Below are 26,940 nucleotides of genomic sequence, written 5' to 3'. Positions count from 1 at the left end.
AATCGCTCTGTGCTTTAGTTTCCTCAATGCAAACTGATCAACCCGTGTCCTGGGGGCTCAGCGAGCATGCCAGCGGCCTAGGAGCCGGGAGCAGGAAGCAGAGCTCACAGGAAGGGTCCCGGAAGGCTGGGCGACTGGGGTGGGGTGGCGGGGAGCAGCACTGAGTCCCAGGAAAGTGATCAATCCAGAGGCAAGTCCTGTGCTGCCGGGGGAAGCAACGTGCCTTGCCCTCTCTGAGCTTCTCGTGGGAAAAGCCCCAGCAGCTGAGGCGGAGGAGAGGAAGGAGAGCGAGCGCAGGGAGAAGACTTCCCCTCACCCATCTGGGAAATGGGCTGGGGCCAACTGCTGACTGCGCGCTCGCTGGCGCAGCTCCCCGCGGAGCCCGCGGCGGGGAGGGAGGCTGCGAACATCTGGAGGACATTTCTGGGAGAGCGGCTGCCGCTGCCGAGCGGGGCCCCGGGAAGAGAGAGGTGCACTTGTGCGCACGTCGGGCCGAGAGGGAGGCGCCCCCCGCCCCCCGCCCCCCGGGCTCGGGGCTCGATCCCGCCGCCCTCTCCCGCGGCCCCCGCCCCCAGGCCCCCAGCCCACCCTCCCGGGCGTCCCGGCCCCGGCCCGCCGCGCTCCTTCACTGGCGCCCTCGCCTCGCCAGAGGGCACCCTCGATCTGCCGGAAAACACCACCATTTGCAACGGCCCTGGAGCATCTCCAAGCCTCAGCCCGCCGCCCGACTCCGGGCTTGTCAGTGGAGGGAGAGTCGGGGCCAGCAGCGCCGCGGAGCCCAGCCCACCTCCGACCCGGCTCCCCGCGGCCGGGCGTCGCCCCCCGCCCGCCCCGCACCCCGCACCCCGCACCCCGCACCCCGCACCCCCGAGGCGGGGCACGGCCGCGCCTGCGCAGCCCCGCGCGCGCCCCTGGCCGGTGCGCAGCCGGGCCCGGGGGCGGCCCGGGGCGAGGTTGGGGTGCGGGGGGCGGCGGTGGTGCAGGGGCTCCTGGTGCGCCGGGGCCCGGAGAGGAGGCCTGACAGCTGGCGGGAGCACCACGGAGCTGGGGGAGAAGGAGGGAAGGGATTCGTCGGAGTAACTTTCCAGAAAAACAGTCAACGTGTAGCAGGAGTGACTCCAAGAGGGGAAAAAAAGTTCAGTTACCACGTAGAACGAGAGGACTCGCAAAGTATTTTTCAAATGGGCTCGGCTTTTCCTGTGCCTGTTTAAAACATTAAAATCGTGCAGCAAAGGAGGCTGCGTGCGCTGGTCCCTCCCTCCCCCACCCGGGCCAGAGACGTCATGGGAGGGAGGTATAAAATTTCAGCAGAGAGAAATAGAGAAAGCAGTGTGTGTGCATGTGTGTGTGAGAGAGGGAGAGGGAGAGGAGCGGAGGGAGCGAGGGAGAGGGAGAGAGGGAGAGAGGGAGAGGGAGAAGGAGAGGGAGAAGCAGCAAGGAGAGGAAGGGAGGGAAAGCATGAAGCCAAGGCCAAGGGAATGAGCAGGACAGGGGAGACAGAGATAGGCGAAGAAGCCTGAGAAAGAAGGAATAACAGCTTTCCGGAGCAGGCGTGCAGGGAACTGGCTGCTATCTTCTTTTTTCTCTTCCTTTTTATTTTTTAAAGAGAAGCAGGGAACAGAAGCAATGGCCGAGGGAGAAGACAAGCCGAGGTGCTGGTGACCCTGGGCGTCCAAGTGGATTATTGGGGCTGCTCTCCAGGGGCCTGTTCTCTCTGCCTTCCAATTACACATACCCCCACTTCCCAGCCAATGAAGACGAGAGGCAGCGTGAACAAAGTCATTTAGAAAGCCCCCGGGGAAGTGTAAACAAAAGAGAAAGCATGAATGGTGTGCCCGAGAGACAAGTGTGTCCTGCGCTGCCCCCACCTTTAGCTGGACCAGCGCAGCCCGGCCCTGCCTCTCCCCACCTACTCACTGGTGATCTGACTTTTTTTTAAACATTTTTTTTTTCCTTTTCTTTTCCATTCTCTTTTCTTATCCTCCCTCAGGGCAAGGCGAGGATTTTGATTTTGGGACCCAGCCATGGTCCTTCTGCTCCTTCTTTAAAATACCCACTTTCTCCCCATCGCCAAGCGACATTTGGCAATATCAGATATCCGCTCTATTTATTTTTACCTAAGGAAAAACTCCAGCTCCCTTCCCACTCCCAGCTGCCTTGCCACCCCTCCCAGCCCTCTGCTTGCCCTCCACCTGGCCTGCTGGGAGTCAGAGCCCAGCAGAACCTGTTTAGACACATGGAGAAGAAACCCAGAGCTACAAGGCGCACAGTCGGCTTCTTCGTGCTCAGGGTTGCCAGCGCTTCCTGGAAGTCCTGAAGCTCTCACAGTGCAGTGAGTTCATGCACCTTCTTGCCAAGCCTCAGTCTTCGGGATCTAGGGAGGCCGCCCGGTTTTCCTCCCTCCTTCTGCACGACTGCTGGGGTCTCCTCCTCGCCAGGCCTTGCAGCCCCCCGGCCTCTCTCCCCAGCTTGCGCATGAAGATGCACTTGCAAAGGGCTCTGGTGGTCCTGGCCCTGCTGAACTTTGCCACGGTCAGCCTCTCTCTGTCCACTTGCACCACCTTGGACTTTGGCCACATCAAGAAGAAGAGGGTGGAAGCCATTAGGGGACAGATCTTGAGCAAACTCAGACTCACCAGTCCCCCCGAGCCATCGGTGATGACCCACGTCCCCTACCAGGTCCTGGCCCTTTACAACAGCACCCGGGAGCTGCTGGAGGAGATGCAGGGAGAGAGGGAGGACAGCTGTACTCAGGAAAACACCGAGTCGGAGTACTATGCCAAAGAAATCCATAAATTCGACATGATCCAGGGGCTGGCGGAGCACAGTAAGTCCAAATTCTTGCTGGGGTGTCTGCTCCGAAGGGTCTGAGCTGGAGTAGGGAGTCCACGGAGCAGGCGGGGGCGGGCGGTGTGCTTGCAGTGGCCTGAGAGCAGGGTGCCCTGGGGTTCACCCACACCGAGGCTCAGGAGGTGCGATGCCTAGTAGGGGCTGGGTAGGTGGGTGCGGAGGGAGACAGAGCCATTCTGGTAAGAGCCCGGTGCTTCTGGGAGGCCCGGAGCCCTGGAGTTGAGTGGCTTGCTGAGCTCACATCACATCCTTGACTGATTTTCCTGTGGAATTACATCAGGCTGTTCTGTTAACATCTGTGCTCTGGCACGTGTGATGGGGTAGGTAGCTGGGAGCACAGGGGGGCCCCAGAGGGACAGGGGCCAGTTCTCTTGAAAGTCCTGAGGCCCCACGAGTCTGGAGATCTCGCTCTTCTCCCTTGTTTTCACAACTCATTGTGACACGTCTTTGGTTTAGTTTTTCCAGTTCTTGGGAAGAAGGGTATACCTGCCCCAGAGTAATGTCTGTCAAGCTTTTGGAAGCCCAGGCAAGAGGCAGCCTCTTGCCATCTAGGCCCTTCCGTCTCTGCCACACACGTGACCCACGGGAGCCGTGAGCATGACTGAAGGGTACGCACCTATGCCCTCATGTGCATGTGCTTGCGGCCCATGTGCAATCTGGCTTTGTACAGTAGACAGATTCATGTGCTCAAAATGGGCGTCTTCCAGGCCTGTGGACATGGGGAAAGCAGGGTTGTGGCTCTGGACGTGTAGATGATTGCTGGCCGCCCTGCTGTGTCTGCGTGTCACGGGAAGAGTGGGTGGGAGGTGTGGCTGTGGGTGCAGAGAGGACATGTGTCTGGGAGTGTGTCCTCCCAGGAGGCTCCCGTCTGTGCCGAGAAGCTGGGAGGCTTCTGGGTGAGACGTCTGTGTGTGTGTTTGTACACGTGTGGAAGTCATGTGTGTTTACTGAACGGACATTTAAAAAACCTCAATACAAGAGAGAGAGATTTGGCAGATGTTGAGAAACTGACAGCCCGAGAAGGAGGAATGTGAGCCACTCTGGGCCAGGGACTCTGGGAGCAGCTCTGTTTGCTTTTCCTACCAGCAGGTGTCCTCGCCACCCTGACTACCTCTTCCCTGGCTCACCTGGCAGTGGGGAGTAGGGGCGGAAGGGTGGGAGGAAGCAGGCTGGGAGCGGGGGGCCAGGGGGGCACTGCAGGGGTTGAAAGGAAGCTGGCCAAAGAGAAGGAAGAGGAGTAGGTGGCTAGTGGGTGGAGCAGCTCTAGCTGAAGGTGCAAAAGGCCCTACTGGGAGCTGGCCCATGCCAGCTCCAGGAGCCTGTGGTTACTGGCCAGGGGTTCCCACTCCCGTTTCCGGTGGCGGCCTGGAGCGCCTTGCCTAGGATGTGGCTACCGTGTGGGGCGGAAGCCTGAGTATGAGGCAAGAGTTAGTACCCTAGCTGGGCGCACGCTCCCCGGCCTCCTCCAGGTGGGGCGGCTCTGGTCAGCCCAGGGCCTACGGTTTCCAAAGGGACCAGCACCAGGATGGCTGAAACCCCCAACCCCTGGGCAACCACCGAGTCAGGACATAATGGGCTCGGATATAGAAAGCTGAGGCCTGCAGGAGAGGTCTGAAGAGAGCCCAGGGTGAGGGAGAGGGAATCGGACCTTAAGGATCCGGGTCAGGAGGTGGAGTCCCAGGGAGGAGGGACTCTGAGTCACCAGGGCCCATCCAGCCTGGAATGCCGCACCGAGAATGAATGGGCCAGGTGCACGCGAGGGCATCGAGGCGCCGGGGACATCGGTTTTGTACAGAGACTCAGGGCACAGATGGCGGGCAGCCTTGGGGAAAGCCAGGGCAAGGGCACGCGAATGCTGTGCAGCTCTGTCAGCAGCACTGGGACCTGGCGACTGTGGCAGCTCGGGGGTGGCTCTGGGGCCACAGAGTCTAAGCAGGCTGGGAGCAAATCCGGCACAGGGAGCAGGATGCTCTGTGGGATATCCTGGAGGAGCCAGGGCCCCGTGGGACACGGGTGATGCCACAGAGGCTCGCAGGTGCAAACAGGAAGCGGGCCCAGACTCTCTGCAGCTGTTGGAGGTGACACAGAGGCTGAGCAGACATGGCTTGGGCCCGCCCTGCAGCTGGTCAGGTGCTGAGCCAGCCCTGGAGAGGCAGATGCAGAAGACACGCTAATTAGAAAGAAGGCAGTGGGCAGATGCCGAGCAGGAGCAGAAGGCCGTCCTCAGAGGCTCGGCGCAAGGGAAGCCTGTCCTGAGCTTGTGAGGGCCTGGCCAGGAGAGCCACTGGGTCTGTGGGGGGATGCTGGCAGGCTCTGGGTGCCAGAGCTTCTGGGGGGAGTGATGAGATCGCGTTCCCTTCCACATGTCATCATTCCCAGCCAGCCTGCTCCCTAGAGGGGAGCAACAGCTGGAGGTGGCGCAAGGGGATTGGGGAGTCTGGAGGGCGAAGTGTGGCAAGGAATAATTTCCAGTGGTGCAGGAGAAAGGGTGCCAAGGTGAGCAAAGAGGAGAGGGTCCGTCCCCTGGCTCTGCCCTGTCAGATAGGGACCCTGATTCAGAAGCAAAAACTTGCATCAGTTAAAGAATTTGCCTCAAAGAGCAGGGACTCTAACCTGAACATTTTGTCTGCACAATGCACGTTGTTAGGCACTAATGCCAGTGTGTCAAACAAGCATTGTTAAGTCCCATCTTTAACCTTAAGGCTTCAATAGCATTTTGATTTACAACACAAAAAAATCACTTATTGGACCAAGTGGGGGGGGAGGGTGGGGGGTGGGTAGGAGCTCTTAGTAACCCTGGGGGCAGACTGCCCAGGGACCACTGGGTGTGTCCTTTCTTGCCTCCGCCTGTTGTTATGGCCAGGAGATTCACACCACCACAGATGTTCTCCCAAATTCAACCAAAGGGTTTTCTTTGTCTAACAAAGAGGCTTGAGCTGGTTAAGTAGCCACACCAGGTGGCATTGGGCAGGTCATCTCTCTGAGGCCAGTTTTCTCATCTGTAAAGTCAGAGATCATCTCCAAACTGTCTTGCAGCTGAAACAATTTTGTGTATACATCTGGGATGATTCAACAGTCTCCGCACGGAAGGCAAGACTCTGTAAATCCTTTTATAATTCACCAGGAGTTGGCTGTGTAGAGGCTCTCTCTGACACACGTGGTCGTGGGGGTGGGGGGAGACACAGCCTTCTCCATTCCTTTGTCATCCCTGTTATCAAGATATCACCAGTGTGGGTGTCGTTTTAACTTCTCGCTTGTAATTATCTGTGGCTGGCGGGAGACTCTTGTTTTCATCCAAGGGTGGCGCTAAGACAACCGGCAGACTGAGAGATCTTGAGCAGAGAGAAAACTTGATATGTTAGCCTTTCTTTCCTGGATGCTACATTTAGATTGTGCTCATTCTGAAAATTAAAAGACATTTCGTATCCCCAGAACTCATTCGTTTTGTGTGCCAATGCCCTCTGCACGCTAGGTCAGTGTTTCTCCAAGAATGGTCCAGGGGCTACATGAGTGTGAAAAATGTGGATTCCCAGGCCAACCTCACCCTTACAGAATCGAATCTGCGGGTGGGGTCCTGGGGAATCCGTATTTCTGAAAAGTGCCCCATTGATTCCTAAGGCCACCGAAGCTTAAGACTCCATGTACTAGGTGAACACCTTTCTTTAAGGGGCTGCAAACATGGTGCCCACAGAGGCCAGCCAGCTAATGCAAAGGATATGGAAGAAAAGCCTCAGCACCAGCACCAAGCCAAAGCATATGGGACACTTGGCCTTGGGGTTGAGGGTGTGTGGGAAGCTGATGGGGGGTGGGGGGAGCCAGAGGCGCCCATGCCCTGGTAAAAGAGGGCACCCACTGCCCAGTTCCTGGTAATTTTTGCATTTGGGAATGTGGGTCCAGCTTGACTGGACCTTGCTATTTCCCAGAAGAGCAGAGAATCTGGATCTTTTTGTGAAAATTCCCAATTTTGAACCTGGGCTTAAAATCCTGATGGGCTTCTAATTCAAAGTTTCAAAAAAAAAAAAAAAAGATGCATTGGCCAAACTGCATGTCTAGTACATTTAAAGGCCAACCTATTTCAGGTTAAACCATCGAAGTGTAGTTTCTCAAACTTCCGGAACATCTGGAAGCCATGGTACCCTTTGCAGAGCACTATAAACTGTGGTTCTCAACCCTGGCTGCACATTAGAATCATCTGGAGAGCTTTAGAAAGAAAGAAAAAAGAAAGGAAAGAAAGGAAGAAAGAAAGGAAGGAAGGAAGGAAGTAAAAGAAAGAAAGAAAAAGAAAGAAGGAAAGAAAGAAAGAAAGAAAAGAAAGAAAGAAAGAAAGAAAGAAGAAAGAAAGAAAGAAAAAAAAGAAAGAAAGAAAGAAGAAAGAAAGAAAGAAAGAAAGAAGAAAGAAAGAAAGAAAGAAAGAAAGAAAGAAAGAAAGAAAGAAAGAAAGAAAAAGAAAGCAAGCTAGCTAGCTCTGGACCCACCCACTCCAAGGTAGTCACCTATTTTTAAGGCTCTCCAGATGATTCTAATGTGCAGCCAGGGTGAAGAAGCAGCACAGAACCAGTGTACGTATGTCGTCATTGGGACTAGCAGGATTTTACAGGCAGAAATGATGGATACAAGCAAAGGCACATCTAGGAGCCCTGGTGTTGGAAAACATTTTACAAGGCATGGTCGAAACATAGGCAGCTGTTTCCACATTTTGTTCATGAATACGCTACATGAACATTCTTTGCTTATTTTTCTCTCCCTATAGCAAAACAAGAGAAAATAGTCTCCATCAATATAAATATTTTTTGCATAGTCATGATTTAACTTTAAAGGTGGACCCTCTAGTCCAGTCATACTAGCATCCTGCAGAAGCATGGCTGACCCACAGAACTTAGCAGGAATTGGCTGTTCCTTAGGCCTAGGCTGCTACTCTAGGCCCACTTCATGGGAGCTTTGATTTTGTTGGTGAAACTGTGACTCCACTAGATGATCACTTGGGACCCATCCCAACTTCCAGAGGTCCCACTTTAATAAAAGAGGGGTGGTCAGAAAACCTGGGCTCAAATACCAGCTCTGCCACCCACCAGCTGCGTGACCTTGGGATTAGTCCTTTAACTTTCTTGACGCTCATTCTTCTCCTTTGTAAAATGGTCAATTTGACTTATTCTCATTCTCCTCAAGGATTGTTAGAGGGTCAGGTGAGTTGGTAAGAGCTCTGTAAAATGTAAGGTGGTGTTAGTACAGTTGGTTTATTTATACTCTCAGTCCACAAATTATTAAAACATCATCATTATTCAGTGGATTTAATTGCCAAGAAGATTATATTTACGTTTTCTTTTCTCTCCTAGGCAGTTCTCTTGTAATCACTAGTAATTATGTCTGAGCTTTATTTGCTAGTGTCAATTTGCTTGCATCAATAATTTATGTGTGGCCCGGCCAAGACCCCTCTGGACATCAGATTCTTCACTAGATGAACCCTAATGTCCCTCTAACTCTGCTAGAAATCTATAGGTTCCAGTGATTAAAAAAAAATAATAACCCTTCCCAGGGCACATGCATGGCTCAGTGGGTTGAGCATCCAACTCTTGGTTTTAGCTCAGGTAGGTCCTGATCTCAGGGTTATGAGATGGAGCCCCACATCGGGCTCTCTGCTCAGCACAGAGTCTGCTTGGGATTCTCTCCCTCTCTCTCTTTCCATCTGCTCCTCCCCCTGCTTGTGTGCTCATGCTCTGTCTCTCAAATAAATAAATAAAATCTTAAAAAAAAAACAAAGATCCTTCCCACTCCTTCTTGAAATCTCCTTGAAGTTCCCACCAAGAGGAGTCCATCTTAGGGAACAGATATCTGATCGATGGGCTGGAAGCAACAAAGGAACGATGGTCACAAGGGGGTCCTGAAGACCCTCTGAGCTCATTACTGCCCCCCGTATCCTGGCCTCCCGCTGTCTTGACCCCCCTCTGACTCTGCTTACTGGCACGTGCCATTTCTGTTCCATTTTTCCTTTCCACAGCAACATGGACAAACTTCATTCCATCTTTCAGCAGTTACTGGAGGTGCTGTTATGACTGAAGCTACACTGATGACAGCTCCTTTGAGAACCAAGTGTGTCAGTACTTGCCAGTCCACGAGCTTCTCCGTGTCCAGAGGCTTCCAAACTGGCAAGCTGAAAAATTAAATTGCTATCACTGATGCCTCTCTCTGGTTCTATCTGACATGGTTGAGGGAAGAGTTGGCAGTATTTGTTCTTTCAAAGCCAGTTATTAATCAGGGCTTCATTAGCCGGCATTCACACATTTGTTTTCCTAACATCTGTTCCATTAATTTTCTAAGAATCAGTGTCAGGCCCACCAGATGGCAATTTCCAAAAACACTCACTCATCCTTTCCTAAAGATCAGTAGCGCATTTGCTTGTTTCCAGGCCTCTGATCCTTCCCGCCTTGTCCGTGACTTCCTACACCATCCCTCGGGGTGATTATGAGCTCATTCCAGCCATGTCCATTATGTGTGGAATCTGGGTCTATGGGCTTGAATTTCAAGTTCTGGCTATCGTTACCATTTGTGTAGAAAGTTTTTCTCTGGGTGTTAATGCTGCTCAGACCTTGAGGTTGTAAAGTGTACAGGAGAAAAAGACTGGCTCTTTCTTTTCTCTTCGTCTGGCCCTGAGGTGTGGGAAAGAGCATCTGCTGCCTTGTGTCTTGTGGACAGGGACGAAGAGGCCGGCAGGGTGACAGAGGCTGGCATAGCATGTGCTGTCAAGGACAGAAACCTTTAGAAAGGAGCCGATGGGGATGGCCCGGCTCTGTCTGAAGAAACATCTGCGGCTCCACCAGGCCTGAGATGTGGGCTCTTTGCCATACCAGTGCTGCCTCGATGGGTCTAGAACGGGGTGTTAATGATGTCGCTGCACGGCTCTAACACTTTCCATGGCTCCCCACCGCTAATGGGATAAACTCCAACCTCTCAGTCTGACAGGTCAGCCTCCCCGTGGGCAGACCCCAATCTGCTGTCCTGACCTCGTCTTGGGGGCCCTCACAGGGCTGCTTCAGGTCCTCGCACTCATCTCCTCCCCTCCCTGCTTTGTTTCCAGCAGTCCTTCCATGAAAAATCCTCTTCCTCTCCACCCTCAAACCCTTTCCTCCTGCAGGACCCAGATCAAATGGTCCCTCTTCCCTCAAGTGCTCCCTGCTGTCTCCCTACTCTGATCTCCTTGCAGCAACCCCCCAGCTTCTCCAAAGGCCCTCAACACTTTCCTGCTGGTCCTGCTGTTTGAGTCTTTGTATTAATATCCTCCCCTGGATATGAATCTCCTGAAGGCAGGGGCATGTCTCTTCATTTCTGCTTCCCAGCGTCAGCACTATGCTTGGCACACAGTATGCGCTTACTACTACACGTGTCATGGATGAATGAATGCCGAAGGAACACAGGAATGGGTCAGCCAGCTGTGAGATGATTAAACTACTAGGGGGATTTGTTGCGATTTTTTGAGGATCTGTGTTTTCTAAGAGTAGTAAGGCAGCCTGGAGGGCCTGCCGGAGCTGAGATGTCCAGGCCTTGGGAGAGGGGTGATTGCCTTTGATGGCCAGTCATTGGCGCCATGTCCTGGGGCTCCCAGGTCTCCCTGCTCCTGGCTCAGGCCTGTGGTGTGATTCCAGGGCCACCAAGAGCTTCCTCCCATCTCCACCTTTAGGCCTGAGGCCTCGAGCCTCTAGGGAGGTCATGGGTGGGACCTTGGCCACTTGGTGAGTGTCCGTGGGCAGCACGTTGGCTCCTCTGGGTCTCATTCCCACCGTACCTCTCCTCGCTTGCTTGACTCCTAGATGAGCTGGCCGTCTGCCCCAAAGGAATCACCTCCAAGGTTTTCCGCTTCAATGTGTCCTCAGTGGAGAAAAATGGAACCAACCTATTCCGGGCAGAATTCCGGGTCCTGCGGGTGCCCAACCCCAGCTCCAAGCGCAGCGAGCAGAGGATCGAGCTCTTCCAGGTGAGCCCCTCCTGGAACAGAAGACACGCACGCGGGAGAGCCAGCCCCTCTACCATTTCGGGCCTCTCCTCCCGTGCAGAGTTCAGCAGCCCTGGGTGTGGTGTGAATCCTGCCTTCTAGAACTTTCTGCATCTGCCTGTTCTGGTGAGGATGGAGCGTTCACTACGGGGCTCGCAGGAGCCTTCAGGAAGTTTTAGTTTCCTGTTGCTCCCCTCGCCTGTCCTCCTGCATTGTGACATATGCCGCGGTACTTGTCCCGGCCTGGGGTACTTACTCCCTTCTCTGCCCTCCAGATACTCCGGCCCGACGAGCACATCGCCAAACAGCGCTATATCGGCGGCAAGAATCTGCCCACCCGGGGCACCGCCGAGTGGCTGTCTTTTGACGTCACTGACACTGTGCGTGAATGGCTCTTGCGAAGAGGTAGGTGGACTCTTAGTCTTGAGTATTTTTGGAAGGAACCTCAGGTCCCTTGGTCATTCACGAAATAGAAGGAAGAGGACAAAACTAGAGGAGTCACAGGTCTGGGTTCAAGTCCTGGCTGCACCACCGGCTCGCCATGTCCCTCATTCATTCATTCATTCATTCACTCAACCGGTATTTATGCAGATGCTCGCTCAGCCAGGCCCTGGGGATGCAACAGTGAGCCAGACCCGTGGGGTCCCTATCACATGGGGCTTTTGTTCCGGGGGGGAGAGACACTCAATAAACAAGAAAACGTACTGATGAATAGGAACCTCGGTGGTGAGTACCCCAAGAGATAGAGAGGGGACGCTGTGGTAATGACGGGTGGGGTCCAACATGCAGTGCTCAGGGAAGCCCTCTGTGAGCAGGAATGTGTGCACCCAGGTCTGAGTAATGAGAAGGGCCAGCGTGGGAAGGTTACAATAAGGATGTGCCGGGCAGAGGAGGTGGTGAGGCCCAGGCCCCCAGGCGGCAGCAGGCATGATTTGTTCTGGCAGCAGCACACAGGCTGATGTGGGGGGAATGGAGAGAGCTGGGGGGGCCTGAGTTAGCTGAGGCCATATGACTTTGGACCTGGAACGCCATGGTCAGGTTTTAGGACTTACTCAATGTGTGACAAGAAGCCCTGGAGTATTATAAACAGGGCTGGGATATAAAATGAAGTGATTTATCTCTAAAAGACTCCTCTGGGGGTGCCTGGGTGGCTCAGTTGGTTGAGCACCTGTCTGCCTTCAGCCCAGGTCATGATCCCAGGGTCCTGGGGTTGAGCCCCAAGTCGGGCTCCCTGCTCAGCTGGGAGTCTGCTTCTTCCTCTCCCTCTGCTCCCCACCCCCCACTCGTACTCTCTTGAGTGCTTTCTTTCTCTCTGAAATAAATGAAATCTTTAAAAGAAAAAAAAAAAGACTCTCTGATTTCCATGAAGTCAGAGGAAGGAGCAGGAAAACCAGCTAGGGGCCATCGCAGGAGCCCAGATGAGAGCCATGGGCGCTTCAACTAGCATGGTAGCCACGGGCATGGAGATGATATGGATTTGTTGTCTATCTTGGAGGTCTAGCCCAGGGGATGGGCTGGTTAGGTGTGGGGTGTGAGGACAGGGGCATCTGGGATGGCTTCTGAGGTCGTGGTAACACATACTGGCACGGGGAATATTGGAAGAAGAGCAGGTTTGGGAGCAGGTTCTCTTGGGGTCCAACCAAGTTTGAAAGCTTGGTGGTTATCCAAGGAGAGCTGTCCAGTATGCATATCAAATGTCACATGTCCCAAATATCTGGCCCACTTGCTGTGTTTCCTCACCTGGAAAATCAGGTAATGGGTCCTTCCCTGCATACCTCATAGAACCATTTTAGGGACCAGATGTATTTGAGAGAGCTCCATGACTTTTATCCTGTCACAAAAGAGTAAGCTTTTATTAGGTCAGATAAAGAAACTGAGGCCCAGAGAGGTTGAGTGACTTGGCCAGGGTCATCTGGCCTGGATCAGAACTGGAGTCTCCTTGGCACCACCATGCTTTGCTGTTATTCTCCTTCTTTGCTTTGGGGTACTGCCTGGACTGATGCTCGGAAGGGAGGGGGTGCCTGTGGCGGGTCCATCTGTCCCTTCTCCCTGTCTTGCCTGGAGTTTTATTCTATCATCAGCTGCCGTAGGGGCACCGTCCATCTGCAGGCTGATGTCCAGAGTCCCAGGAGCAGGTGGGTCTTTTCTTGTCCTTGATGTTTTGAGAAAATTGTCCTGATGTTTTGGGGTCAAGTCACTAAGGCTTGGCCTAAATAATGTTTTACATTTAAGTCATGGTCAACAGTTTCTATTTTTAAAGTCAGGAGATTCACTAAAAAAACCTGGACTTCTGGATTTTCCAGAGAAACCGGAACATTTTCTGGTGACGATCCATGAGAGATAAGGAGTGGCCACCTCTCGAGGTGGGGTGTATGTTCTTCATGGCTCCATAGGCCCTACCAGGCCCCGATGTTCCCCAGGAGTGAGGCTGGCAGTCCCCACATAGCATGCTATGCTGGCTTGCTAACCTGCCTGGGCTCTGCAGGCATCCGAGTGTGCAGGTCCTCACCGAAGGGGCTTTACCTGGTGGCTCAGCCGACCGATCGTGGGCAACTCCAGGGATACCCGGACATTCCATCCTATCCCCCCTACTGAGCACAAGGGCAAAAGCCTAGGAGCACCCACAGGACGAGGATCAGCCCTCGGCAGCACAGTTGGGAGTTCTGACTCAGACAGCACTCCACCTAGAGCCTGACATGGCTGCAGAGAGGAGAGGCTGGGGAAATTAATCTCTTAGCTTCCCTGTCTGATTTTGATCAGCTCCACCTGGATTTCTTTGAAGCCCTGGGCACTTGAAGGAGTTCTTATTTTCCCAGCTGCAGAGCTCAATGAGAAGTTTGCACTGAGAATGATTTCCATCTTCCTCGAGACATCAAAAAGATAATTTCGTAATAAAACCTGTGGGTTCCCCCACCCACCATCCCCGCTGCTGCCAATTCTGAGGTTAGTTCTTCATGGAACCTTCAGTTCCCACTCAGGCAGATGCGCCCCGCCGCCTCGCGCAGGGGAATCACACACAGACCTTTACTTATGCAGAGCTCGTGAGTCTCTTCAGAGTTCGTGGCCCCAAACCAGGCAGCAGATGGACTCCAAATGGAGCAGTTGGCAGTGTGGACCGATGAGGAAACTGAGTCACATATATGGTCTTGTATTCGTTCAGCAGACATCTGAGAGCCCACTGGGCACTGGGTTGCCAGCTTGCCTTCTGGATCCCAGAGCTGGCTGGAGCCCTATCTGGAGTGAGGGGCCCAGGTCCCACACCCTTGTGCTCTTGCTTCACTCAGTCTACAGTTGCACTATGTTGCAGAGCCAGACATCCCCTGGCAGCCTGGGCAGGGAGCACAAGCAGCATCATAGCTCAGGATGGGGCGGGGGCCGGGGGGGGGGCACTGTGAAAACAAAGGCATCTTCCCTGGTGGTCTCTGTTGCCCCCTCTTTGTCCCTCATTGTCTCTAATAATTAGGAGTGTGGCTCAGGCATCAGGTGTTTGGATCTTGGCGCTCCCCACTTACTGGCTGGGTACCCTGGGCAATCCATTTGGTTTCCCTTAGCCTCAGGGCCCTTACCTGTGTAACGGGGGTGGGTAATAATCAGTTCCTGCTTTGTAGGATAATTAGAAAGATTGAATGAGTTACTGCATGTGAAGTCTTACAGTGGTGCTTGACGTGTAATGCTCCACAAAAGCTGGTGATTGTTGTCATCACTCTGAGTCGTCTACCTAGACAGAGCCAGGTCACCATCTCCCACTATCACCTGTCCCCTAACCCTGACTGTCCCTCACACATCTATCTGCACCCTTGACTTTATTTCTTTTTTAAAGATTTATTTATTTATTTTGGAGAGAGAGGGCAGCCCCGGTGGCCCAGCAGTTTAGTGCCGCCTTCAGCCCAGGGTGTGACCCTGGAGACCCGGGATCGAGTCCCACGTCAGGCTCCCTGCATGGAGCCTGCTTCTCCCTCTGCCTGTGTCTCTGCCTCTCTCTCTCTCTCTCTCTGTCATGAATAAATAAAATCTTAAAAAAAAAAAAAAGGGAGAGAGAGGGGGAGAGAGAGAGAGAGAGAGCAGGTGAAAGAGGGTACATGCACAGGGAAAGGGGCAGAGGGAGAGGATATCCAAGCAGACTCGAGTGAGGAGCCCGATGTGGGGCTCGATCTCGTGGCCCCTGAGATCAGGACCTGAACCAAAACCAGAGTCAGATGCTCAACTGAATGAGCCACCAGGAGCCTCTGCACCTTGACTTTCTAACTCACAGAATCACAGAACTTGCCCACTCCAGGTCTCTTGTGGCCTACTGTGAGTCCTTCTGGGTAATAGGAAGTACACCCTGTAGCCCATTTCAGCCACCCCGGCTCCTTCCTTCAACGGCCTTAAACCAGGAAGATGACGCTCCTATGGCATCCGCCTCTATTCACGCCTTGTTCCCTGGCTGGGCATCGGCTTCCTTGTTATATATTAGCCCCATCCCTCTCCACAAGAGCTAACCTTCTGGAACAGGAGTCTTCAAGCTCAGCAAGTGTCAGTGGGTCCGAGAGGCAGCCCTGGCTTGGAGCAGGACAGATCAGACTGGGTTCTGGAGTTTATGGAAGAACCTATGGGCTTGAGCCATTCTGTACATGGGCCGGGTGTGAGCTGCCTTGGACTCTGGTGTTTTCCCTGATGACCAGATTTCAAGAAGATCTCGGGGTGGCCCCAAGCCTGGCTGCTCACAGAGTGAGGGAGCACAGTGAATCAGTCAGCTTGCTGAGATGCTGATCCCGAACCCGCAGGGGTCCCTTCCCCATGACCTCCCTACACCACAGCTTGCTGCTGCTGCCTCTGGGCTGACAGAGCCTCCCTGGCTGCGTCTTAACCCACCAAAGTTGACACAACACCAGAGCCTTCCTGGTCTCCTTGCACAAAACTACTGGATTCAGTTCAGATGTTTCTCTTCTTCTTCTTCTTTTTCTCTCCCTCCAGTTTACTCAACCCGTTTTACTAAGTTCCTTGCTTCCCCAGTTTTGGTAGCCCCAGCACCACTAGTAGGAGAAAGGGCCACAGCTGGCCTTCTCACACCAGAGTCTCTGTCAGCAACCCTGGCATCTCCACATGTCCTCCTGCTGGTTCTCTCCGAGCTTGTGTCATCTGGGCCCTTGGCCCTTGGCCAGTTCCTCCGGCCTGTGCTCCGATTTCACAACGTCTTCCCGAGCTGCTCGTTTTCCCCCAGTGAGCCATCCACATCTCCGGCTTGCCCATGAAGTGAACAGGGATTCCCAGAGAAGATACTTCCAAGTAACTTTGACCTCGTTCTGTCCTTACCCCTGAAGGAAACTATGGCCAAAGGTCACTGTGATTTTCATCTTCTCTCCTCTGCAAACCACCACTCCCTTTATACCCACCGTCATGGCCCTGGTAGAAAGGCTGGCATCTTCCCTGCAGACTGATTCTGCTGTTGGTCTGCAGGTGGCCTCGCCTCTAGCATCGCTTCCTGACTCCTAATCCTGGGGCTCAGACTCTGCCATCTTCCTCCCATCTGGAGGGATTTGTGGCCTTTTGAGTCGCAGCCTCTCCACTCCGCAGTTCTTCAGTGAGCCCCCCTCCCTGGCCTCCCCCGGGCCCCCCGCCTCCCATGTCATCGTTCCTCAGCAGGCTGGCTCGCATATCTCCTCGCCCAGCAAACACCTCTGCGGTGTGGTGGCTGTTTTTTCTCCCTTCCTATAACCTCATTCTTTTGCCCCCACGTAGGCAGGTGACAATTTTTTCCCAATATCATCCTCTGAAAAGAGATGCCTATGAAAATTCTCCTTCGGGGCGCCTGGGTGGTGCTGTCGGTTAAGTATCTGACTCTCGGTTTCGGCTCAGGTCATGATCTCAGGGTCCTGGGATTGAGCCCCTTGTGGGGCTCCACACTCAGCATGGAGTCTGCTTGAGATTCTCTCTCTCCCTCTCCTCCTGCCCCTCCCCCTGCTCTCACACACACACTTAGGCATTCTCTCCCTCTCTCTCAAATAAATAAAGCTTTAAAAAAGAGGGGGAATTCTCCTTTATAATGCCCCTTAATTGATGCCTTTTTTTGGTTCAACAGAAACACCTGCAATGTGGTAACACATGTGGAGGTCCACTCTAGCTTTGGTGGTACTTCCTGTCCCCTGTGACCTTCAGTATTTCTCAGCTCCTGTGACTGCCCTGGCTGGAGCAGAGGCCCTGGCCCACTGTGCACGGTGATGGGCACACTTCCCCATCACATAAAGAATTTTCTCACTGATTCCGTGTCTTATTTTGCAGAGTCCAACTTAGGTCTGGAAATCAGCATTCATTGTCCATGTCACACCTTTCAGCCCAATGGAGACATCCTAGAAAACATCCATGAGGTGATGGAAATCAAATTCAAAGGTAACAAAATGGATGTGTATAGTAGGTGGAGGGGACCTGATGGGGCGGCATAGAACAGGAGACCCCTACCAAGGCCCCAAGGAAAGCAACCAAACTCCCTCACAGAGACGGCCACCTATCTCATAGTAGAGTAATTCTGCTTCGCTCCAAAGGCAAGGCGTGTGACTTTCAGTTTATAGATAGAATTTGTTAGCATCTGGGAGACAGTGTAACGTTGGGAAGGGTGGTGCGGTCATGCAGGCCAATGGGTCCACCTCTCCGAATTCAGTCAGTAAAAGGGAGACGAGAATACCTCTTTCACAGGGTTATCACACAAATTAAATGAGGTAACAAACGTAAAACACGGTGCCACAAACGCTCCACATATAGTAGCTGTCTTCCCCTTCCCTAGAAGAAGTGAACTGCGGTGACCAGGGATACAGGTGTCCTGACTACTGACCTTTTCAGATATCTCAGAGGCCACCTGATTCCCACCCAGGAGTCATCCGGATTTGAATGACTGCTTTGGGGCTCAGGGTATTTGTGTTACGATGGAGAAACAGTTGAGAGTCCTTTCTGGTTTTCCAGACGGTTTCTGAGGCGCTCAATCTTTGGGCAGTCTCTGGATTTCAGGGAAGTTCTCTTTCCTCTCACGGTCCCGTTTTGGATTAACTGAGGCACACCCAGAGCCAGGTGGTTCCTCAAGATGGAACCAACCAAGCCAGAGCCTGAGGGCAGAGGCTTGTCTGGGAAAAGATGCAGCCTCTCTTGGCTCCCAGGCCCGGGCAGTCCTCTTCCCCTTCACGGGCTTGATTTCAGGCCACCCCCTCCCCTTCTTTTTAAAGCCAAGCATCCAGCATCCTAATCACAGAACCTCAGAGCTCAGAAGACCTCTGGGGTCCTTAGCTATGGGACAGGTCAGGACTAGATCCTTCCACCTAGTAAACAGTTATCTTGTTCATAAAGATTCTCAGAAAAGGGGGGCACCTGGGTGGCTCAGCAGTCAAGCATCTGCCTTCGGCTCAGGTCATGATCCCGGGGTCCCGGGATCGAGTCCCGCATTGGGTCCCCTGCAGGGAGCCTGCTTCTCCCTCTGCCTCTGTCTCTGCCTCTCTCTGTGTTGCTCATGAATAAATAAAATCTTAAACAAACAAAAAAAAAGATTTTCAGAGAAGGGAACCTTAGATTCAGGCCTCTCATTTGTCTTCGGGTCCTAGTGTCCTTTCCTGGGGTTCAAGGCCCTTCTGTCACCATGTAAATTAAGCTCCTGGTGTTCCTGTCCTTGGCAGTGACGGACAGCAGCCGGCAGCCGCCTGGCACAAACCAGAACTCCTTGGAATTGAGACTAATTCGCTCTTCAGTCTTTCCCTTTCAGGATGAAATAGCAGGGGTCCCACCCGCCACCCCGAGTTTGTTTGCTAATCTGTGGATCACACGCCTCACGAGCTTGTCTGAGCTTCGCTTGGAAACTAGTACTGCACGTGCGAGTTAGCGGTTATTCTGCCTCGTTCCTCGGGCTCCCATTAACATGATTTTTTTTTTAAAAAGATTTATTTACTCATGAGAGACACAGAGAGAGAGAGGCAGAGACACAGGCAGAGGGAGAAGCAGGCTCCCCGCGGGGAGCCCCACGCGGACTCGGTCCCAGGACCCCGGGGTCACGCCCGAGCGAGGGCAGACGACGCTCAGGCTGCGCCGCCCAGGCGTCCTTCCATCACGGTGATCTTCAACGGAGACATCGCCCGCTCTAGGGCGACGTCCGTGCCGTGCTGACGGACTCGGATCACGGGAGGGAACTCGCACCCCGAGATTCTCAGTCTCAATCTACAGGGACAGCCCAGAGGAATGTGTTAGCCGCCGCGGGTGCTCCCCAGAAGCCCGTGGGCCCCTGAGCCCCGGGAGGCACCGTGGAAGGCTGTGTGGTCCCGGAGGACGGACACGCAGGGGTCACCAGGGGACCCGACCCCGGGAGGCCGGGGCCCCCAGCTGCAGCCCGACGGCAGCCCGAGGCCTGGGCCGCGGCCGGACGGCCAGGAACCCCGCCGCCACTCGGCCCCCCTCAGGAGATTGTCCGCCTCCTTCCCTTCCGCAGGTGTGGACAGCGAGGAGGACCACGGCCGTGGGGACCTAGGGCGCCTCAAGAAGCAGAAGGACCACCACAACCCTCACCTCATCCTCATGATGATTCCCCCGCACCGGCTGGACAACCCGGGCCAGGGCGGCCAGCGGAAGAAGCGGGCCTTGGACACCAATTACTGCTTCCGGTGAGCCTGGGCCCACGGCGAGCGGGAGCCCCGAGGCCGCGTGTACGGGCCTGCTGCTCGGCCCCGGCCCAGGCTGTGCTACCCCGGGGTCCTGGATGCTCGGCACAAACATCTCCAGGAAAGAGGATTTCAAGCCTGGCGGAAGTCGGCGGGGGCGGGGGGGCGGCGGGCAGAGCGTCGCTTAGAGGCTTGGGTTAGACAGACTTGGCCGAAGCCTCTCGGTAGGGCCCGGGCCGTACGCTGACGCGTGTTTTGGTGGGGGGAGGTGAATGCAGGACTTCCTTTTTTTTCTCTCTCTCTCTTCCAATTTTTATTTAAATCCTAGGGAGTTGACATAGAGTGAAATATTGGTTGGTTCCAGGAGTAAAGTTTAGTGAGTGATTCATCGCTTACGTCCGACACCACTGCTCATCACAAGCGCCCTCCCTAATGCCCATCGCCCACCTAGCCCAGCCCCACCCACCTCCAGCAAGGCTGTTTGTTCTCTGTCATTAAGAGTCTCTTATGGTTTGCTTCCCTCCCTCTTTCCCCCTTCCCATGTTCATCTGTTTTGTTTCCTTAATTCTACATATGAATGAGATCATATTGTATCTTTCTCTGACTTATTTGCTAGGCATGATACTCTTTAGCTCCATCTGTGTTGTTCTAAGTGGCAAGATTGCATTCTTGTTGATGGCTGAGTAATATTCCATTATATATATGTGTATATATATACATATATATATATTTCACATCTTCTTTATCCATTCATTTTTCAGTGGACATCTGGACTCTTTCCATAGTTTGACTGTTGTTGATAAAGCTGCTATAAAGATCAGGGTGCATGTACCCCTTGGAATCTGTATTTTTGTAATCTTTGGATGAATACCTAGTAGTGCAACTGCTGGATCATAGGGAAGCTTTATTTTTAACTTTCTGAGGGCCCTCCATTACTGTTTTCCAGAGTGGCTGCACCAGTTGCATGCAGAACTTTCCATGAAAGAAGTGCTCAGTTCCTTGTGAACTGTCCATGGATGCTCCTGGGGGAAGGGGAATAGGGCAGTCTCCATGTACCAGGGAATTTGAGCTGGAGAAATTAATGAACTAATTCAGAAGTAGTAGGTAGCCACTATGAAGAGAGAAAAAGAAAGAACCTCTTATGTCATTGAGTTCCTCATTTATAAGCAGGGATGGGGGGGATGATCAAGCACACACAGCACTGACTGAAAGGTAGAGAATGACCACATCCACGAGAAGGTCCAAAGGAGAGAGTGCTTTAAGAATCTGCATCAAGTTCACCTGTGGCTGCAGGAAAGGCTTCAGAAGGGTGCAGAATTTGAACCTCCCCAGATGAGTGAGGTCTGGGCATGTAGGGATGAAGGGAGGGGAGGAAGGAAGGAACATGAATGGATCAGTTTGGCTGGAGAGGAGGATGCCTGGATGGAGCTGGGGAGAATGAATTAGGAAACCTTTAGATCTAAAGCCATGTCTTATAAGGAGCAACTGAGTGAACTAAGGATGTTGAGCTTGAAGGTGTACTAGAGGCAATGCAGTTGTCGCCAACTGTCTGAAGGCTGGCGTGTAGATTAGTTCTGTGTGGCTCAGTCAGTTAGGAGCGGATGCTCTTGGCTGCAAGTAACAGTGGCCTGAACCACAAAGGATTCCTTGTTCACAAGAAGGGTTGGTCTGGCTGCCTAATCATGCCATTGGGAATACAGCCTCTTTCTCTGGGTCTGCCGTGCTTAGCATGTTGGCTTTCGCCTTCTTGCTTATGGTCACAGTGACTGCTAAAGCTCCAGGTATCTTCTCCGTGTTCAATGACAAGAAGAAGGGAGGAGAGGCAGAGCTGGCGGGTTTCCTCTTCCATCTGTGACTTTTATAAAGCATAGATTGTTTTTTGCGAAAACTTGCCTCTACCCTCTGCATACTACTCATTATGTGTGATTGATCATTGCTGGGTTACATGACCACCCCTACCTGCGAGAGAGGCTAGGAAAAGGAGTTATCTCGTGCTCTAGACTCTGTAATGGGAGGTGGCAAGGGAGAAGGGAAGTAGGAATGGCTTTTGAATAGATAGCCAAGAGTGTTTGCCATGGTTCACCCTTGGAACTCACAAGAAGTCAGATTTTAGAAGTAGGAAGTTCTAGGTCTCAGCAGACATTGAAGTACAGGCCAGATGCCCACTTGGCAAGGGTCACTGCCAAATGGATTTCTGCAGGGAACAGAGTTGAGATGGCCTGGTGATCAAAATTGGGGTGAATCACGAGTCTAAGGGAAGGATATACTTCATTTTGATTCAATGCCCTCCAGATTTGGTCTAAACTGTCTAATGTAGTATATAAGCGGCATGAGCTGAGAGATCAGGTCTCGTTGGGTGCTCATTAGGAAGGTAATAATAAAATCGACCTCAACAAAGCTGAGCTGGCTAAGAACATTCAGTGCTTGGTTTTATGTGACGCAATTTATGTCTCTGCTTTGATCTAGGATGTAAAAGGGGGCAGGGCCACCTTTGCCTTTTTTCTCTTCCTCATGCATCATCTGTATCTGCCTGTTATGTCCTTGGGATCATGGTCTTCAACACAAGAAAAATGCTTTTATGGTATATACTGCTCAATACACTTGAACCTGGGATTCCACTGATTTGGCCCACCTCTTAGGGTGACCAGGAAGGACTCTAGGTACAAAGTATGAGGGTCATCGGTGAAATTTTTAAAATTTTATATTGGTAGTTGCCTTTAGGTTGACTATAAATGGTTTTTGTTGTTGTAGCAATTTGGAGGAGAACTGCTGTGTGCGCCCTCTCTACATTGACTTCCGACAAGATCTGGGCTGGAAGTGGGTCCATGAACCTAAGGGCTACTACGCCAACTTCTGCTCAGGCCCTTGCCCCTACCTCCGCAGTGCGGACACAACCCACAGCACGGTACGCAGCGGGGCTCACACCATGTGGGGCCCTGGGGCTGAGCCCACCGGGCCACTCGTTCCAACGAATGCATGAAGGGCTGAATGTTGAATGAGCGAATGATGATGTGGGGCAAGTAAAATCTCTTTGCTGAAGGTTCTGATCTGGCCCGACTCTTACTTTGCCACATTCTGCCCTTTGATGTTTCTTCTCTAGTTTCAACCAGACATTTTGTTGTATCTAAAGCTCTCATAGCATTCTGGAAATGCACTGTCATACCACACCCTGTGTGTCAGAGATGTGCACACACGGCTAGCAAGGGATGTTGGGGCAGAAAGGCTTCTGCCATCAGTGAAAGAACTCTGGTCATCCCAGCCTCTTGCATGTAGAGAAGTCACTTTGGAAGGCAAGGCAAAGCACCCCGAGGAAGCTGACATGAAACTATGGGAAGAGAAAGGGAGGGGATGGGGGAAGTCAGGACTTTGAAACTAGCTTGCCTTTATTTCCCTCAAGGGGAATCAAAAATAGGGCAGGAATTTGTGAAACACATTTCCTGATAGCTCACGATTACTGCAATGTCTGGGGGCTCTTACACTGGCGCTTACTAAATGGCCCAAAGCAGTGTTTGGTGAGACCCCTTCTCACCAGAGTGACCAGTTATGGCTAGGAAACCCAGAAGTGGAGTGTTTCTTAACAGCAAAGAATAGTTCATTATCCATTTAAAGTCACCCAGCAGTTGCTATCGGCTTAAGCTGATAAACACCCAAACAAGCAGAGATGTGTACCCAACCCGAAAGGACATCGCTGGCCAACCTGCCTCTTGCTCAGTCTCTGGAGCGGCCCTCGGAGCTTGGGGAGGGCTCCAGGCCCCAGGCCTGGCCTGCCACCCTCTAAATGACGTGTCCTCCTTAGGTGCTGGGACTGTACAACACTCTGAATCCCGAAGCGTCTGCCTCACCCTGCTGCGTGCCCCAGGACTTGGAGCCTCTGACCATCCTGTACTATGTCGGGAGGACCCCCAAGGTGGAACAGCTCTCTAACATGGTGGTCAAGTCCTGTAAGTGTAGCTGAGAACCTGCCTGCGACAGAGAGAGAGGACAGAGAACCGCCACTGCCTGACTGCCTGCTCCTCGGGAAACAAAAGCAACAGACCTCACCTAGAGGCCTGGAGCCCACAACCCGTTGGCTCCGGGCAAAGGGCTGAGACGGAAGTTCCCTTTCGGGACATTTCTCCTTCTTGCTGGCTCTGAGAATCACTGTGGTAAAGAAAGTGTGGGTTTGGTTAGGGGAAGGCCCAACTCTTCAGAATACACAGATTTTCTGTGATGTAGACAGAGGTGATGGGGACAGACGAAGAGGGATGGCAGGTGGACATGTGACACATCATGTGGTCATGGATCTGGGACACCCTAGGGAGGAGGAAGGGCAGAGAATGGCCGGGGACGGGGCCAGCCTGGAAGACACTTCTGAGGTCAGATTTGCTCATCGCTGCCCCACATCTGCTCTAGGGAATCTGGAACATTACACAAGACAAGCATTTTCCTTCAGACAGGTTACCCAGACAGAGTCCCAGAACCGTGTCTCATACTACCTGGGATTAAGGATGAATCTGTTGTTTTTGCAAATTGTCCTCTCAACAGCAATCAGCAGCACCAATGGTCATTACAGGGGAGAAGAATCCAGGTAATGTGGTTCCCGGGCCATCAGCGATATTGGGCCATATGGATATGCTGAACTCAGAAGCAGAGGGTGGGAATTAACGCCTTCCTTTCTGCCCTCTGGGTCCTTCCTCTCCCCTGCTTCCTCAATCGTATTTCCTCTTGGACGTATGGCTAGACACCTTCCAGGTCAGGGTGCACATGTCTGGATTTTGGGTCTGTGCAGTCTTGGGGATTATGGGTTCGCCTCTACCCCCTAAGACCCTGGGTTCACCTGGTGTTCCTGGAAGCAGGTGCTACCAACGGGTGAGGCATGCGGGGAGGTTGCACATGTGCCACACGATGACTTGGCCCCAGACACATAGACTGAGGTATAAAGACAAATACAAATATTACTCTCAAAATCTTTGTATAAATAAATATTTTTGGGGAATCTTGGATCATTTCATCCTCTGGAAGATTGTTTCTAGAACAGTAAAAGCCTATTCTAAGGTGTAAGTCCTTAATTACTCTGGTCTTAGTTCCACATTCATACGTACTAGCAGAGGTAACTGGAAACTGGGGCAGTCTTGAACTCCGAATACATTGCTTAGTGCAAGTACCCTGGCACTGCCTTCTGCCATCTGAGAAGACTGAGCTGGTCTTTGTGCTCCTTTCCTTCTGTGGAGTGTTTGTCCTCAGACACAGAGAGGCAGTGGCTCAGATTTTTAGAAACTGATTTTGACCTACATTTATCTGTGGGCAAAAATCATTTGGTGTGAACCCTTGCACATGGAAATGTGTTCGTTTGTACGTTCACTATCAATAATGAACATCATTTTTGACAATCTAATCTCACCCTCCAAATCAGTTGAGAAATTAGAGAAACTGTCAATGGCAAATGGCCTAAGGAGATGAGGCTAATTCTATTATCAGGGTAAGCTTGCCAGGAACCTCTTGTCAGATTTGGGGATGGGAGAGGGTGAGGAAATACAATTCCATAGTTCTCTTCTGAGGTCACAGATCCCAGAGCAATGCAGAATTCTATTATATTGATGTCCACCAGAAGCAACCATCCATAATGAGGAACCATCTAGCAGCTGCCAAAAAATATGTTCCTCTATTGAAATCACCTTACCATTGGTGAAAAAGTCTATCTGAAGCTAAAATTTGCAGGTTGAAGGGTCCATGTGATATGTTCTTGCCTCTGTGTATGTGTGTGTATGCGTAGTTGTGTATATCTTGCTCCTTTTGGAATGCTCCCCAGTTGAACTCCTGAGTTTGGTCACCAAGACATTCTTTCCTGCTTTGTTCATGCCCAGCCAATTCTAAAGAGCTTCTCTCTCAGGCTTCATCCCCGGTGGCACCCATTTATTTCCACTGTATTTGGGGGGCTGTGTCCCTGTCCTAAAATCATGGCTGCTGGCACTCTGATCCATTTTACCCGAGGGAGCTACCGGGCCTAGAGAGGGGATGCAGCATGCCCAGCCCTCTGGCCATGGGCCATGGCTATCCCAAGCTTCAGAATCTATTCACTTGTGGCAGCTATTCTCAAGTTTCATTGGGCATGAGAAACACCCAAGTGTTTATTAAAAATGCACAATTTCAGGCTGCAGCTCTAGAGACAGCTTTAGGCCTGGGGGAAGGTCCAGGCTGCTTAAACACTACATTTTGAGCAGCAGTGTATTAGATCTGACGTCATGGATCCTTCCTTGAGGCTTAAATAAGGAAGAAGGTAATAATTTTTCTGACCCTAGAATAAACCTTCCTTCTTATCCAACCTCACAGGACATCACTAAAATGTTGGCCTGTGGCTCATCCTAATGAACCGAGGCAACGAGTTATGTTTCCTGAAGTATCCCAAAGAAAACAGAACACACTGTGATTCCAAATGTTCTTTTTATATTAGAGCTCTATTCTTATCTTTATCAGCAGATACAAATATGGGCAGGGGTCTGAAGTCCAGCCTCTCCATTCCACATGTCACTTACAGGCACTACAGAAACATGAACCATTGTCTGTCTGTCTGAAGAAATACACGCTTGTTTTGGGGGAGGGGAGGGAGGGACACTGGAAAAGACACCGTTGTTGGAGGGGGGAATCATATGATCTGTCTTGTTTATTGCCAAGAGAAGTCCAGTACCAGTAAAAATGACACACAGAGAGATCTGGAGTCTGGTCTTAACATTTCATGAGCACATGGTGAGTGCAGTCAGAAATGAGCTCGAGGACCCAACTGTAATGGTGACTTAGGGCAATCCCAAGCAGTCTAGTTGGCCTCAGAGTTCTTTTACTGGGCTCATACCTGCTTATGCCTTCTCACAAGATCTCCATATATCTTATTTCGGTTCTACACATCACCAGGGAATCACGGAGGAATTCTGATTTGTCTCCTAACCAATTCACAACCCAGTTAGACAACAGTTAAGATGGTCCTCAAACTACGAACCAGAAGGCCCAGGAACATCTCAGACACATATTCTCTCTCCTCCCTCAAGTGACAGTCTTCATCCCTCACCAGCAAACAAAACGCTTTGATGTGCTCAAACTTGTTTTCATTCACTAAGAAGTCAATAAAGTCCCTTTTCTCTCTGCCTTGTTGGGTGTCATTTTTCCTTTGGGATTTCAAAGCTGAGTTTAGAGCACCCTGGTGTAGAAACCCCAGACTCTGGGTCCTCACCCAGTAACTCCTCAGGGCAGCGGTCAATCCTTCAGTGGCTCTGCAGCCTGCCTTTCAACCTTTTCTCCAGTAGAAGCCAGAGAGAGGACCAGGGAAAGGTGAGGAGACAAGGGAGCAGAGGTCAAGTGGAAAGCCATCGGGGGTATGTCGCCTCATTCTGATGAACTGTTTAAGGATGCAGATCCACATGCCACTAGAGGACCTGTCTGCTGCGGGCTGATAATGGAGACATGTGCACATACGAGCTTCCCAGGTACAGGAGCTGCCTGTGGGGAACAGCCTGGACCCACCATCTG

At 52.2% G+C, this 26,940-nt stretch overlaps 2 protein-coding genes across 24 annotated transcripts in view; one reads left to right on the top strand and one right to left on the bottom strand.

The window, feature by feature from the left end:
* Positions 1-1,030: 1,030 nt before the first annotated feature.
* Positions 1,031-26,559, top strand: TGFB3 (transforming growth factor beta 3). Its single transcript, XM_072839414.1, has 7 exons — positions 1,031-2,827; positions 10,653-10,816; positions 11,110-11,239; positions 17,096-17,203; positions 19,275-19,446; positions 22,195-22,348; positions 23,240-26,559. Exons 1-7 carry the CDS (start codon positions 2,341-2,343, stop codon positions 23,396-23,398), a joined length of 1,374 nt encoding a protein of 457 aa, XP_072695515.1. The 5' UTR covers positions 1,031-2,340; the 3' UTR covers positions 23,399-26,559.
* The window catches only part of TTLL5 (tubulin tyrosine ligase like 5), a 270,361-nt gene continuing 269,142 nt past the window's right edge, over positions 25,722-26,940 (bottom strand). For 20 of the 23 annotated variants that reach the window (XR_012036921.1, XR_012036941.1, XR_012036924.1 and 17 more), the window contains one exon: positions 25,722-26,937. The gene's annotated coding sequence lies outside the window, so the exon portion shown is untranslated. The other 3 variants (XR_012036922.1, XR_012036942.1, XR_012036932.1) reach the window with 1 other exon arrangement.

The sequence above is a fragment of the Canis lupus genome, chromosome 9 (assembly GCF_048164855.1).
Source record: "Canis lupus baileyi chromosome 9, mCanLup2.hap1, whole genome shotgun sequence".
Classification (NCBI taxonomy): Eukaryota; Metazoa; Chordata; class Mammalia; order Carnivora; family Canidae; genus Canis; species Canis lupus.
This window is presented reverse-complemented; position numbering and strand designations above follow the sequence as displayed.

Excerpts from the sequence above, each read along its gene's own strand:
- TGFB3 (XM_072839414.1), top strand. The coding sequence starts at position 2,341 with ATGCACCTTCTTGCCAAGCCTCAGTCTTCGGGATCTAGGGAGGCCGCC. Across the intron at positions 10,817-11,109 it reads AGAGGATCGAGCTCTTCCAG|ATACTCCGGCCCGACGAGCA; the intron begins GTGAGCCCCTCC and ends TCTGCCCTCCAG. Across the intron at positions 11,240-17,095 it reads TGAATGGCTCTTGCGAAGAG|AGTCCAACTTAGGTCTGGAA; the intron begins GTAGGTGGACTC and ends CTTATTTTGCAG.